The 15,906-nt window shown below is 35.3% G+C and overlaps 1 protein-coding gene across 2 annotated transcripts in view; it reads right to left on the bottom strand.

Annotated features, from left to right (window-relative positions):
• RIMS1 (regulating synaptic membrane exocytosis 1) overlaps positions 1-15,906 on the bottom strand; it is a 477,312-nt gene that overhangs the window by 274,723 nt on the left and 186,683 nt on the right. For both annotated transcript variants that reach the window (XM_039248922.1, XM_039248923.1), the window contains exon 3: positions 688-901. In XM_039248922.1, coding sequence (XP_039104853.1) covers positions 688-901 — 214 coding nt within the window. The remainder of the gene's footprint in view (positions 1-687; positions 902-15,906) is intronic.

Genomic DNA, 15,906 nt, shown 5'->3' with positions numbered 1-15,906 from the left:
ATATTTAAAGCACTAGCATAACAGAAGGCTAGCTCTGATTTAAGCCAAATAAGGAAACTGCATTAGGTGACACTATATCTCATAGAGAAGATAATAAGTACAAACATCCCCCCAAATTTAAAAAAGGGTATTTTGACATACTCTTTAAATATTGAAATAGTTTCCATGAGAGAAACTTAGCACTACACTACTTTACCACAACAGTAAATAGGAAATTACTCTCATGGAAGCTAATCGTTGCTTTATATATATTGTCTTGGGTTACATTTAATGCTACAGTTTACCTTACATTTAACCTGCATTCAGTCTGAAACAAATGTGGTAGAAACTGAGAGGTCTTTTTTTTCTTTTTATGAGAACTGGCCATAACAACTTTTAAGAGTTTTCTAGTTCATGATACTAAATCTACCTTTACTGCATTCTACAGAAAATAAATTTACTCCCACAGATAATCTGTTGATTTTGAATGGGAATCATTTATTAAGATGCATATGGAAAGCATCTTTTTATGATTTCATCACTACTCCACTACTATGAAACTACGGAAAAACAGAAAATGGGAAGGGGCATATTAATGTGTACATTTATGCCTGTGTCTACTTTCCAACACATGTATATTTTCTGCTTGGGAGGTGTGCTGCTTTTTACCAGCTTTCAGAGCACCTCTCAGGCTCAGGGAACACTCACGTTGTTGGATCGCAGAGACACGCGGCCTCCACAGCGGGCGCAGAACTTGGTGCGGCAGTAGGAGCAGAGATGGCCGCACCCATCAGCAAACTTTGTTTTGTGACAGATTCCACAAGTCGGAGCATCATCTTTGTGCTCTCCCTGGTAACGCCGTGCTTCTTCCCCTATCTTCCTCACTTGTTCTTTATAGCTTTCAAATTGTTGATGCAATCTCCTGGGTAAAAGAGAAATCAGTAGCGAACTAAGTAAATGACAGAAGACAAAGACAAAAACAATTTTTCCTAACAGAAATACAGCTATTTGAATGAAACCAAAACATTCAAAGTGATTTTTCCCACTACTCTTACCTTTCCACTAGTCAAACTTTCCAGTAAAAGGCCAATGGTAAAAAAATGTATTAGCATGTAATTCATTAGTCCCAGTTTTGTTTACTAGCAATGAAACATATACAAAATGGACTCCATATAACCATGGTTTTGTTCCCCAAAGTGGAATTCATATATGCACTCCATGTCTCTGTTTCTTTTAGACAAATAGCTTTCAAAGTATTTGGATTGGGGAACTCAACACTTTACAACTACATTCATGTGTGTATACAATTGATGAAAAGTTGTACAAAATAAGCTAACTATATATGATGTACTCTGATAGTCTATCTCATCCTATTTTAATACTGATTACAGTCTAAAAAAAAAAAGTTTGTCACAGAAATTGATTCCATGACCCACTATTTGAGCATGATGTATACTTGGAAAAATACTGTTTTAAGTTATAGGGGCACTTGGGTGGTTCATTGGTTAAGCATCCAGGTCGTGATCAGGTTTTGGCTCAGGTTGTGACCTCACAGTTTTGTGAGTTCGAGGTGCACATTGGGCTCTGTGGTGATAGTACAGAGCCTGCTTTGGGATTCTCTCTCTCCTTGTCTCTCTGGCCCTCCCCTGCTCACACATTTCTCTCTCTCTCAAAAATAAACCTTATAGGCCCTGGGTGGCTTAGTCGGTTAAGTGTCCGACTTTCGTTTAGGTCATGATCTCGCGGTTTGTGGGTTCGAGCCCCGCGTCGGGCTCTGTGCTGACTACCAGCTCAGAGCCTGGAGGCTGTTTCAGAGTCTGTGACTCTCTCTCTCTTTGACCCTCCCCTGCTCACGCTGTCTCTCTCTCTCTCCTAGAAATAAATAAAAAAACATTAAAAAAATAAATAAACCTTATATAAATTACAATGCTATGCAATTTGTCTTCCACAAAATATCTCCCTTTACCCCTATTCTTGGAGATTATTTATGTATTTAATATCAAGTATCTGATTTCATATAGTATATAAAAAATCACTTTATGCATTATAATTGAGCTCACTAGTCCTTCCACAATATGTGAAAAGTTTTAAACCACACCTTGCAAATATTCAGATTTTTACATACCTCAATTTTGAACTCTGTCAGGTTATATGCATGAGAGTTGCTACCACTCTTTATTTAATGGATGCAACCAAAGTTGTTGAGGTAAACCATTTGCCATAAGAATGTTCACATTTAATATGATTCAAGTCTCCTCCCCTCCTCTTCAGCCTTAATCCCTCAATCTTAAACTGCTACAAATAGAAACTATTCGCTGTTCTGTACAGAACACCATGACATTCAGTGAATCTCCAGTGAAAGGATGCCTTAGTTTCGTAAATGAGAACCGAGAGAGTTGTCCCAGGTCTAGTCAATAGTCATTACAACAATGGAGAAACTCCTAGGAAACTCATCTCTGTACCTGAATGAGTGTGCTGGATATGAGTATTCCCTAGGACACAGAGTACACACACATGCCATTGTTTATACAGGCAGTTAGCTTGATTCTCTACACCTAATATATCGGTAAGAACTGGTACTCCCTGAAAACAGAATCAAATAAGTTATGTCTAAGGGTGTCTGGTATTTTTCTTTTAACATCAACAGCTCTTGAGAAGAATTTTAATGATTACTTTAAAAATTATAAGTCCCTTTCCTGCTTTGTCAATTGACAGTTTTTCTGCTTAATAGCAAACATACTTGCACTAGGAAATAAAATGTTTATACTCTGAAGTCCTCCCCAATTTAAAGGCTAGCTAATTGCAGTTCATAGAAATAGTAATATTATATTTAATGAAAGCAAGAATATCTGAATGGCTTGCAGAATGACACTGTTTGATACACTGAACGTTTTGTAATTTAAGTACCATTAATCTAGGCTCAAGTTGTTAGAAAACAACTGTGGATATCTACTATTTCAAAAGTAACCTTACAAAATAGCATTGGAAATCTTAAAGGTTTCTAGTAAAGAAAATAACTATTAAGGAGTGGGAGCAAGGAAATATCTCTAATCAAACAAACAGATACAAACTCTAAGCATAGAGGAAGGGCATGAGTAAGTATTTATTGTGAGAACCATCAAATGAAATTTATTTAAGTAAATATAAATGCAAAGCTAGGCAAAGGAAAAAGCTTCCTTATAAACTTTGTAATACAGCACATGATATGGTATGGGTGTTGGCAAACTTTCCAGTAAAAGGCCAGATTGTAAATATGTTAGACTTTGTGGGCCATATAATCTATTTCACAACTACACAACTCTATTGTAACATGAAAGTAGCATAGGTAATATGTAAATAATAAGCATAATAAGTGTGGCTATGTTCCAATAAAACTTTATTACCAAAACAGATGGTAAACCAGATTGGACCCGGGGGCCAGACTATCATCTCCTGATTTAGTATATGCTTTATACTGACATATAGTGGTTTGAATATCCATGGTTCTTTAAAAATTCAAACACTGGGGCTCCTGGGTGACTCAGTCAGTTAAGTATCTGACTCTTGGTTTTGGCTCAGATCATGATCTCATGGTTTCGTTGAGTTTGAGCTCTGTGTCACGCTCTGCGCTGGCAGCGTGGAGCCTGGTAGGGATTCTCTCTCTCTCCCTCTGTCTCTGCCCCTCCTCCACGTGTGCTGTCACCATCTCTCTCAAAATAAATAAATAAACTTAAAAAAAATCAAACATAAAAGACTTTTATCCATCCTATAGGACCCAATCAAAAGGGGCCTTTTTTAATAATAAATATGTGCAGGGCACTGACCAGTGAGATAAAAACTTACTCTGCTACAATCCCATAGTATTTTTTTTGGTCACTCATAGGGCATTTAGTTCTAGTTGTATTTTCTTTTTTTAAAAACCATATACTATGAGTATTTCTATACATGACACCTTTCTTCTACTGAGCAGTAAATAGCATTAGAAATGCATAGTTTGGCAAGATAGTTAAGACATATTTCTCCTTAGTAGTAGCCAATAGACACTCACTGGAAAAGTCATATACAAATACTTTTTTCTTAGTCCATTTTGAGAAAAGAACAACTTCATAGTGAAGACTATACATCCTGAAAAAGCTTGCTGCCACAAAATGTTGAAAATACTGGATACTTAAAGGAATAACTTTTTTAAAAAAATGTTTATTTATTTTGAGAGAGAGATTGAGCACAAGTAGGGAAAGGACAGAGAGAGAGGAGGCAGAGAAAACCCAAGCAGGCTCCACACTGTCAGCACAAAAAGCTCAATGAGGGTCTTGAACTCATGAACCATGAAATCACAACCTTAGCTGAAACCAAGAGTGAACTTAAGTCAGAACTTAACCTACTGAGCCACCCCAGGTACCCCTAAAAGAAAAGCTTTAATTCCTATTTGATTTGGGGAGAACGTATGGAGATCTTCACAGGAGAAAATGAAATGGTGGCAGTAATTCAGAGATGGAGTGTAGCTCTGAAGCAGACCACTGTCCCTGGGACATGTACTGAGGGTCTGTGACCAAGAACTTCAGCTTTAACTTTTACACAAGTGAACAAAATTAACACTGTAGTTAGCTAACTACCAAAAATAATTGAAATAGAGTGTATGATATGCAAACCTGTGGAAAAACATGGAATGAAGAAACAGTCAATCCACAGAATATAAGAATTGAAACAAATGAACAAACACAGAGAAAGCAGGGCAATTAGAAATTATGGCAAACAATGGTACAAACAATCCAACATACATCTGGAGTCACAATGTATATAATGGACTGCAGCATCATTAAAAGACAAAACTCAACATGTTAGATTTTAAAAATTTACCTAAATTAGGTTTAGAAGAAATATACCCAAACTATGAAGGATGTTTGAAATAAAAGAATGAAAACAATATATCCCAGTGAAAGACTAAGGATAACAAGAGTAAAATATTGAGGTAATATTTATGGCAAAAAGCATTACTAAAGATAAAAAGGGTAATTTGTTATTTAAAAATTATTCATTTCATTTTGTACAAGACAATTCTAAACTTAATTGCATATAATAATATATGAAGCCCAAAAATGATAAAACTACTAAGGGAGAGAAATCCACCTTCATAGTAGGATACTTTTACAGACCTTTCTCTCTATAATTGACAGACCAGACAGACCAAAAATAAATAATGACAGAGGATATTTGAAAAACATAATTAAGAACTTTATATGTATATATGTATATATCTGTCCAGTAGAATAAGCTTGTTAAGCTTATTGAATATAATACTTGTTCGTACATATTTATTGTCCTCAGTGGTGGAATACATATTTTTTTCATGCAGAAATGAAAATTTTCAAGCTCTGGACCTGAAAAGTACTGAATATGTTTTATTTTTCAGTGTTAGGCACATATTGTATCTTCTATTCTTTTTCTTTATACTTCACGTATATGCTCTTGTATGTATTAAGTATTTCATATTAAAAAAACAGAAAAAAAATTCAGTTCTATCTTGTCAAATATCATTAAATAACAAATGAGTGCTATAAAGAATTGAAATACTGGAATATATATGACATTAAAATCTACTAAAGAGTTGACCAATTATGCCTTCCAATTAAGTTAAAGAAGAAATGCATATGTTTAACTGCACAATAACTTTGAAGTAAATTCCCATTTTATTGATGAGAAAACTAATTTTTGTCTAGGACTTCCTTTTCCTTTCTACCTGAATATATCATTGTAAATTCACATACTTCAGATCTTACACTAAGCCCATGTAAAGCATGACAACAAATACGGATTCAACTTGCAAATGAAAATGTTTCTGAATGCAGGAAAGTGTTAACTGTCAGGAAATGTCAGTTTTTGGTCATGACTAATTGATGGCACATGAACAAAAGCTGAGTATGAACAAGCCAAAGCTATGCTGATGAACTCAGGTCATGAAACTCCCACAGACCTTTCACTCCTGTTCAATAATACTTTCATACAGTTTCAATTCCTCTACAATGTTCATTCCCAAGCTCTCTTTTCTCAAATTAACTTCAAACTATTGTGTGCTTCTGAAAGACTCAAAATACTGTTTTGATGATTTATGAACCCAATGTAGGTTCTCTAAGTGCTTGTGCAGCTTTGGCCATGACAGGTGGCCAGACCAAGACAGGTGGGCAGGCAGCAACATGTCCTTCCTCAGTAGGCCACGGCAAGAAGGTTGGTGGGATAAGGTTTCTCAATTGAGGTATGAGGGTGAGGTCTCTAGGTTCTCATTTTCTCCATGAGACATTCTAGGAGGGAAGTTCTCTTCTAGTGTCTTTCAGTGGAAGAAAAATCCAGCCTTCTGAGTAGCTCCTAAGGATGACAGCTGCCAGGGGATAATGTTCTCCCAGGGGCTGCACTGACATGGCCTGGGGCAGCTCTTTGGTTAGCCCTTCACTTCACAGCTTGAGAGGCCATTCACACAATCATCACCCTAAACTCTACCAGGACTTGTGTCCTCTGGATGCTATCCCTTGGTGGCCTGTACCCATATGTACCCTCCTCTCATGTGTATTTCAAATTCCTTCCTGGTTTTGGCAATAGTCCATGTTTATACAACTGGTTTGGACATTCCCACAGGGAGAGAATTAAGAGAAGAAAAATCATGCTGTTTCTCAGCTCAGAACTCTCTTACGGCTTCAACTCTCTTTCTTCATAGGCTTCTTCCCCTCCTTATAGGTAGGACTCCCTTAGTCTACACTGAAAGAAAAAGTCCAACCAAAGTCTCTAGCAACCTCTCTAACTTATTTCCCACTGTGTTCTTTCTTTCTTTTGTTTTTTTTTTTTTATCAGCAGATGCTATTAAAGGAAAAAACAAGGAGGAAAAGAAGACAGGGAAGAAGAGAGGAAGGCATAGCATTTATTACTCCCACTTCCTCAAAATCTACTTATTCTGCAATCTTCCTTAATGGTCTACTGAACTGTCTCTTAAAAATCAACTTTAATGTCTTTTTCTCAATTCGTATTCCCCTTACATTACTCTGATATCTCACTCTGTCAAGATGTTGTCCTCATAATAAATTTTGCTTTAGGAATCAGAATATTGGTAGTGAAACCATAAACGGCATATTTATTTTTTCTATCTGATGTTTTAATGCTTTAATCCATATCAAATATGTGACAGTGTTCTATTATGAATAATAAATGGAAATACATATTTTATATTATTATAAATGCCAGTAAATGTCAGTAAATGCAGAATTGCAAATATAAAATCTTTGTTGTGAAATTTGTTTATATATTTCAGTTTTAAAATCAACAATATATTCTTATTGATTAGTAAGGCTGACAATATATATGATCACAAATCTCAGATTTAAATTATCTAGAGGGAAAGTAGACAGTGTTATAGTATATGTGATATTATAAAAAAGAAAGCATTAATTCAGAAACCTTGGTTTTCTCCCAGGATGGGAGTTTTCCCCATTGTTTCACTCAGTTATAATCATTGTACTATTTAACATCTGTGCATTCAACTCAAGAAACACCAAGATTGTAAACATTGTTTGGGTGATTAATGGCACATATTTGAAGGATATAAAGATGAATGCCTAAATAACTATTCTTTAAAAACATCATTCTATAAATGCAAAATAATAAACAGAAAATTAGTAATGATATTCTTACATATTAATAAATAGTTGTTGATTACTTACTATAAATAAGGTACACAGCAAGATGCTAAATGGTAATGGAAGAATTCAGAGGAATCTTTGTAATTGGCCCAGTACTTGGTTTATTTCTATTTTGTATTTTTCCTTCCTCTATCCTCCAAGTGGTCAGAGGACAACTCCACCTTTCTTCCTGGCTATCCTTTTCAAAGTCTAGGCTAGCCTTTCCTAGAGTAGGAGGTGATCGGAGTTAGTGCCTTAAAATTTCAAGATCCTAAGGGGCAGGTCTGGAAAGAAGGTAAGGGCTTTCCCTAGGATGAAGGGAGGGACAGGGACCAGGGTGGCTTGTGCACACCAATCTAACATGGAAAATTGCTTTGGGATTGCAAACAAGAGTCAACAGGCAAGGGCCTACGTATTCCTTCCCAACCTTGGCACAGAACACATCAAACAGGGCACAATATAGGGCCCATGAAGTTAGTGAAAACATGGAGATTAAAGCCAGGAGAGTTTTGAGAATGTTGGTTTATTCAAGTGCCTCCAAAAGACCTAGGGGTGTCCAGGAGAAAGACCTGACAATGAACGAAATTAAACATCTCGTTAGCCTGATAGGTTGGAGGCTTGCTTTAAAAGATTTTGATATCACACTTTATTGTCAAAAAATTCACACTAACCTCAGTTCTAAAGTACAGTTCTTGATTCCAAGGAGGTACAGTCTACTTAGGAAGTAAATTATAGGTAAACAAAAATTAACAGTTTATAACAACATATACCAAGTGGCAAGGAATACAAGTAAATTGTTCTGTAGAGTAGTAGGTCTGGGTAAAATAACCAGGGAGATTTCTTTGGCATAGCTAGTCAAAAATATTTTTCTGGGAGATTTGGAACTTGGACTATTTCCTGAATACTGAAAGCATGGCACATTGTAATGTTAGTAGAAGTACTAAAGCAAAAAAAATTAGAAAACCATACTAAGATAATAACAATTGTGAATGCTATCAAACTTCTCAAAAGTGTAAGATGAAATCACATTATCTTTTAGAGTCCTGGCATATCAGCACACACGCATCCAGTATATATGTTCTAATGAATGACAGTCGAGTAAGCATACATACCTGACTGTGACATGAAAACATGTGTGCAGTTAAAAACCGGTTACTTGGCCCCAAAATACAGTTGTTCCCTCTTTTTAGATTTTTTAAAGTATTTATTTTTGAGAGAGAGAGAGACAGAGTGCTAGTGGGGATGAGGCAGAGAGAGAGGGAAACACAGAACCCAAAGCAGGCACTAAGCTCAGAGCTGTCAGCAAAGATGAGGGACTCAAACTCACAAACTGAGGGATCCTGACCTGAGCTGAAGTCAGACGTTTAGCTGACAGCCACCCAGCCACTCCAGCTGTCCCCCTTTGAATAATACTGTCTCTCTGATTCTACTCTAGAACAGAAGAGCAATAAAATTCCACTGCATTCCAGTGATGACTAAGTTTTTGTAATGATGCTTGGTCCCTCGTATTAGAGATGAGTTGGGAATAACATCAGTATTTCAAGCAAAAAGATTAAGTTATGAAATCTGATGCTACAAAACTGTTGGAAGGGGGACAGAAGTGGATTCTTAGCCTGATCTCCAGGAGCGATTCCTAAAACAAAAGCATAAACTAGTTATTCAAAGTTCCTCAACCAGGAAACTGGAGACCACTGCCCAAATCGCTGGTGTTAGAATCCCACCACCTCAGCAGAGACATTCTGATCTGGATACACCACCATCACCGCTTTGAGCCTGCCAGAGAGACCAGAAAAATTATTGCCCAGCATGCTGTTGTGGCCCTTCATTTAACTCCATTTCAATTCAAGTCTCAATCTGACTGGTGGGATGTAAATCACATCAGGAATTCTAGCTACAAGAGAACCTGTGAAATTTAGTGTTTAGATTTCTGGCTTCTTCATAAATTCCCTAGAAAGATTCTGGGATAGATGTTGACATCAGTTTTCTACGTTATCTACACTCCTCTGATTTATGCAAATTTCTTAATTCCTTTCACTGCACTTAAAGTGAGCAGTATCTAAGTCTAGGATTTCCTATGATATTCTTGCTCTCTCTCTGTCTTCATATACTAAACACACACTTAGTGAACACTATGGGGAGCATTTTGCCTCTACCAGTAAATTTCTTTTGATAAATGCAGTGCCCTAAGAAAGTTATACATACATATAAGTAGCTGTCCAGTCTAATGTACCTAGTAAAAAGGATTCGAAGACAGCAAATCAAAGTAAAACTCAGACTCAGATACAAGGCACATATACAAACAAACAAACCCAATAACCTTTCTGCAGTGATTAGTTGCATGGCACAAATCTACCACCTATGGTGAAGACTCTCATTATTCTTCATTTGGCTTATTTCATCAACTTTTTAAGTAGGCTCTGGCCAATGGATTTCCTCACTCTAGTTCATCATTCATATGGTCTGAATGATCTTCCTAATAAAGTGAACCGATTATTTTAATCTACTGCTAAAATAAAATCTCTAAGATATAGTCCAGTTCCTCAGCCTGGGATGATTCTCCCTTTGCTCCCACTTATTTATCTATCAACAGCTCTCACAAACCCTTCTCATATACTGTATGTCTACCATTGTATCAAATACAGTTCTTGATATAAGCATCAATTCAACAAACATTTGTTGAGCTCCAACTATATAGTAGGCACTGCTTGAGTCTCTAGGGGGTACAAATTAAACAACATACAACAAAATAAGAGGATCCTGAATTTTACTTATTTTATCACTTTATTTTAAGGCATTTTGATAATATCAGAAATGGTCCTTTTCCTTTGTACATAGGGATCACATCCCTGCATTAGAGATTGTTTTTTTCTTTCCAAAGCCTAACATAATTTGATCATGAACATAAAACTTGATCTGTTTTAACAAAATGTAATCTTCTAGGCTCTATGCAGAAAATTAAAGAAGGTTTATGATATGCTGTTATTAACTGAAGCAAATAGTTTTTTGTTGCTTAGAGGAATAATTAGTCTTGTTTAAAATGTGCTAATATATTTTTGTGTTTTTTCAGATTATATTTTACAAAAATTCTTATTTTAAATACAAGTTGTTTATAGGTACTTAACATATAAAAATATTCTTCAAAAGGGACTGATGGCAATTGCAAATTTTTATAATACAGACGAAATCATCTTTATAGCAGTGTATTTTTTTCAGCCTTGAACTTCCTTTTGCAATTTGAACCCTAACTAATTGTAAAACTATTACAATTTACAAAACTATTTGTCAATAGTTTGAATTTACTTAAGCTAAATTTTCACTTAACATCAATCTGTAGAAACATAAAGTGCTATTTCTCTATATGACCATGTTAGCTTTCATTGGAATTTCACCTTTGTTTTCTCCTTCAATCCTTGTGACTGGTTCCTGAAATTTAAGAAAGAAAATTGTATAAGCTTGAAACTAAAGTCGTAAAACTAGCTTGTGATAATTAGGATCTCTACTTCCAACTTTCCACTACACTTTCCTATCTTAAGAATACTCATTTGAATATGGCTAGGAAGGAAAAGTTACTGATTTGTGAAGGATGTTTCCTTGATGTTCTTAAACTGCATCAGAATTATCTAAGGGGCTTTGTTAAAATGCATGCATTTGGACTAACCTACAGAGCTTCTGATTTAGTAGATATGGGATAAATTCCAGGACCCTGACGTTTTAAAGGTCAACTGCGGTGATCCTGGTGCAGATTATCTGGGGTTTATAATACAGTAGAGATCCCTATATTAAGGTTAAATATGAAAATGAAAGCATTTTTTCATACATCTTTCATCACACTTGATAAAATTAATTTTCATCACATAATTAAATTTAAAATTTTTATCATAAATGCAAAACTGGGGGGACAGCCTGTATGAAAATATGCTGAAAAATTTTTTTTAATATTTTAACATTTATTTATTTTTGAGAGACAGAGAGAGACAGAGCATGAGCAGGGAAAGGGCAGAGAGAGAGGGAGACACAGAATCCAAAGCAGGCTCCAGGCTCTGAGCTGTCAGCACAGAACCTGACGTGGGGCTTGAACTCATGAACCACGAGATCATGACCTTAGCTGAAGTCAGACCGTTTAACCAACTGAGCTACCCAGGTGCCCCTGAAAAATTTTTATATTTTGCTATATAATTTGATATCTACCATCTTAAAAGTTTATGATTTTATGAATCACAGATATGTACATATCTACCTATTTGTAGGTTTTTTAAAATGTTCATTACAGGGGTTAGGGAAAAGGGAGGGATAAATAAATGAGGCAGAGAAGATTTCTACAGCGGGGAGACTACTCTGTATGGTGCCATAATGGTGGATATATGTCATTATATATTTGTCCAAACCCATGGAATGTACAACACCAAGAGTGAACCCTAATGTAAGCTATGGACTTTGGAAGATTATGATGTGTCAGTGTAGGTTCATCAATTGTAGCAAATTTACTACCGTTGGGGGATGTTGATAATAGGAGAGGCTCTGCAGGTGTGGGGGCAGAAGGTAAATAGGAAATCTCTGTAATTAAGAGGAAATCTTCTCCTTAATTTTGCTGTGAATCTAAAACTGCTCAAAAAATAAAGCTTACAAAAAGTTTGCCCTAACAACGTCTCTAATAATATATATTGTTTATACATGTTATAAAATATTTATATATAATTCTATGTATTTCCTAAACATTTTGGTAATTCAGAAATTTACTTCAGATATTATTGGATACTTTTTAAAGTTACTACAGTTGAAAAAACTGTTTTTCAGATTGTCTAAAACCACATTTAGTCTGTAATTTAAATGTCCAGCAGATGGCACTAAAGATTTTAATTTTTGCACCAAGTTCTATTTAAACTATTTTTCTTTAAAATATCTAATGTGCTAAATAAAATTGGTTGAATCAGCATGGGGTGTAACTTATTAGAAAAAAATATGGTTTAGGAGATAGCTGAAAAAGAACAAAAAAGAAATTTATAAAGTGTTGCAATTTTTGCTCGTTTGTGGAGGACCCTCATTTTACATTCCCTTTGAAAATTATATATTAAAGGTTTTGTCAGTTTTTTTGTCTTCCATTTAGCACTGTTAAAGATGTAGTTCATCCAATCAGCATCCAACAGTGTTCTGAAAGCACTGAGAGATGACACTTAGGAAAAATAAGAGCATAGCTGATGATTAGCTATTAGTGTTTTATAGCCTGTTACTTCAGTCAAGCATTTATTTTTAATTCCGTTTTCAATTTACCATAGGAGGCCACTCCTGAGTAAGCATTAAAGGAAGACATCTCAGGACACGGAGGCCCACTAGCACACATTTAAATACTTGCTCCACTTCATCTGCCAAAAAACACCTTCATTGTGCTCCCGGGTGCTGTGAGGCACTGCATGTGTAGAAGCTTTGTGTGTTAGGTCTCACTCAATATATTGCTTCTAAATTACGGAATAATAGCACTGCTTTCTAATAGTCTAGATCTATCAGAGGTCTAAAACTGAATATCTGACACAAGAGGGAGTCATTTTAATACTTTGACAAGCAGGTTCTCTCATTTCACAGCACAGTTCAAGAGAAGAAAATCAAGTGAAAAGAAGCGAAACTATAAAGTAGCATATTTAATAGGAATGAAATTTTAGAAAGAGATGAAGTTAGTTTTTAAGAAAGCAATCTAATAGGTAATATTGATGCCATCTGCATCATAAATACGTAATTGATCAATATTAAATACATCTAATTACATGCCACTTGAGCTTTTCCAGAATGTGCCATTTGGTCATGCTAATAGACCTAATACACAGTGAGCAAACTCCCATGTGTTGGCAATTTTGAAGAAGGTGATGTCTACACATATAATAAAAGCCAAAGTGTTGGGTACTCCATTCATGCCTCTATAGCCCACTGTAAACATTATCTTTCTGTATTCTTGAGTATTTTCACCAGACTTGCTATGTTTTATTACTACGGGGAGGGGAAAAAATAAACCCACTTCACTTCACAATTGCTTTTTGGAATGGATTAAATATAAAAATTTAAGCGTATGATCATGAAGAAATTATCTGAATTATATTCTTCAGTTTCCTATTTATAAATTGGTGATAATAATAGCAACTTTATAGGATTTGGGGAGGGTTAATTGAGATGATCAATGTGAAGTGCTTAGTATAGAGTCTAGCACATGGTAAAAGCTCAATAGATATTAGCAATTATTATTATACATACACATAGATAATACACGAGAAAAGAAAGTACTTTGCTTTTAAGTTTCTGAGTACACTTAGCTGATAATTTTGGGAAGCAGTTATGAGTGGCAGGATTTTCTGGCATATAGGTATTGGTATGAGTGAGTGACTTAGATCATCTATAAATTTACCAATGACAAAGAGCAGAAAGGTCATCTTTATGAGATGAGAGGGAGAAAGGTGAGTCTGCTGGTATATTTTGTTTTGTGGAAAGTCTACAAGTTATGACCACTGTAGGAAACACACATAATTTTGACTGAAAAATTTTTCAGTCTTTTAAAATGGTCATTGCTAATTCATACAAGGGGGGGGGGGAAGGAGATTCAAAAATCTGATATTTTAAAAAGACTATTATCATTAGGCTATTTTGAACTGAATAATGTAGACTACTTAAATCTTAAGTATTCCCAATGCTCTGAAATGGTTGATAAATGACTGACATATAGAAAGCTTCTAGCATATAAAAAAGTTGGGTTCCCTTTTATTTTTAATATCTAATACACTTACGTACATTGAATGTATTCACATTAGTGTGTTAACCAAGTTTTGCTGCTTGTTTGTTTGAATGATAAAATATAATCTGGGATATAGTGGCTAAAGGGAACCTTTCACTGTAATTTGGACAAAGAATCAGTACCTTACATTTGTAATATTTGATCAGAATAATTCCTCTAAAATGTGAACAATTCCACGAAGCTCTGCAAGCTGCTGTTTCCTAGAAATCACAAAGCCACAATGGGGAAGTGAGAAGTGTAACATTCCCTAATTTTCAGACAGCTAATGAATGACTCCGTCTCCGTGGACAGATCCTTTGGTTGGTCAAGTTCAGTGCATACCCATCTCAGTTACCAGGCTCTCTATTTGATGACTAGTAACAATCCTGTCTTGTCTGGTCAAAGGTGCCATCTTATCTACTTATCCACAGAGAGCGGGTAACAAAGATGGGTCAATCCTCCTCTAGGTAGAGAAAGGAAATGTATTATTTATTGGCTTCTTCCCCCCAGGAAGTACGGGTGCTAACATATTTCTCTGGTTTTGGATTTAATCCACATTAGTACCAATACCTGAGAAGACAGCAGAGCCCAAGGCTTCTGGGGCCAAATATCCTTTCCTGGGATCCTCCTTCTACTAACTTTGTGGCCTGGCAAATTAACACATCAATACTCTACTTTTCTTCTCTGAAATAGAGATAACACCTGCCCATTTACAGACAGGATTGTTGTGGGGACTAAAATAGATAATTTATGTATAGCGCATAGAGAGGTGCGGATTTTACCTATAAGTACTCTATAAAATATTAGCTATTTTTTAAATAACATACAGAGAAAACAGTGAAAACAAATCAGATAAAGCATCTGTTTTTGTTCTATGGCATCTAACATTATTTAATGGATTGCAATACATAAGTAGGATTTAGAATTATGAAATAAAGTGTCTAGGTTGAGTTCAGGTTTTTAAAAGCAGCTCGAGCAAATATCCTACTTGTAAACCCTAAATTAAATATCTGAGGACTAAGAAATGTATTCCAAAAGGTTTCCTCTTTTTCATTTTTTAAAAACAGAGAAATACAAGCTTCCTGAATTTTACTTGCACAGTATACTGAATTAGTCAGCCATCATTAGGTACAGTATTTTCTAAGCCATTCTGGAGTGCATTTCAAGACAAGTGACAAGATGTAATTTCCTTCCCATTATATTTGCTAATGGTGACATCTGTTTTCATCCTTTAATTAAAATACATTGTTAATATGTATTTAAGACCTATCATCTAAATAATATAACAGGTGTTGTAAATAACTTAAGTTATTTTATGCCCATGAGAGATCATAAAGCAGATAATTCAAGTGGTTTTGCAAACATAAAAGTAAAATTCTAGAAAATATATGAAGACTTTGTAATTTCTACAAATGTATTTGCATTCTATATCTTTTCCATGTGACCCAGAACCCCTCCCACCATTTAATCAACTCCAGACAGCTTCTTCTACCCTCACCAGCCACTGCCTGAGAATAATCAAGTCTATTTTTAAAA

This window comes from Hyaena hyaena, unplaced genomic scaffold (genome assembly GCF_003009895.1).
Source record: "Hyaena hyaena isolate Hyena2069 unplaced genomic scaffold, ASM300989v1 scaffold_322, whole genome shotgun sequence".
NCBI classification, from domain to species: Eukaryota; Metazoa; Chordata; class Mammalia; order Carnivora; family Hyaenidae; genus Hyaena; species Hyaena hyaena.
Note: the sequence above shows the minus strand (reverse complement) of the source record. Positions and strands in the feature narration are given on the sequence as shown.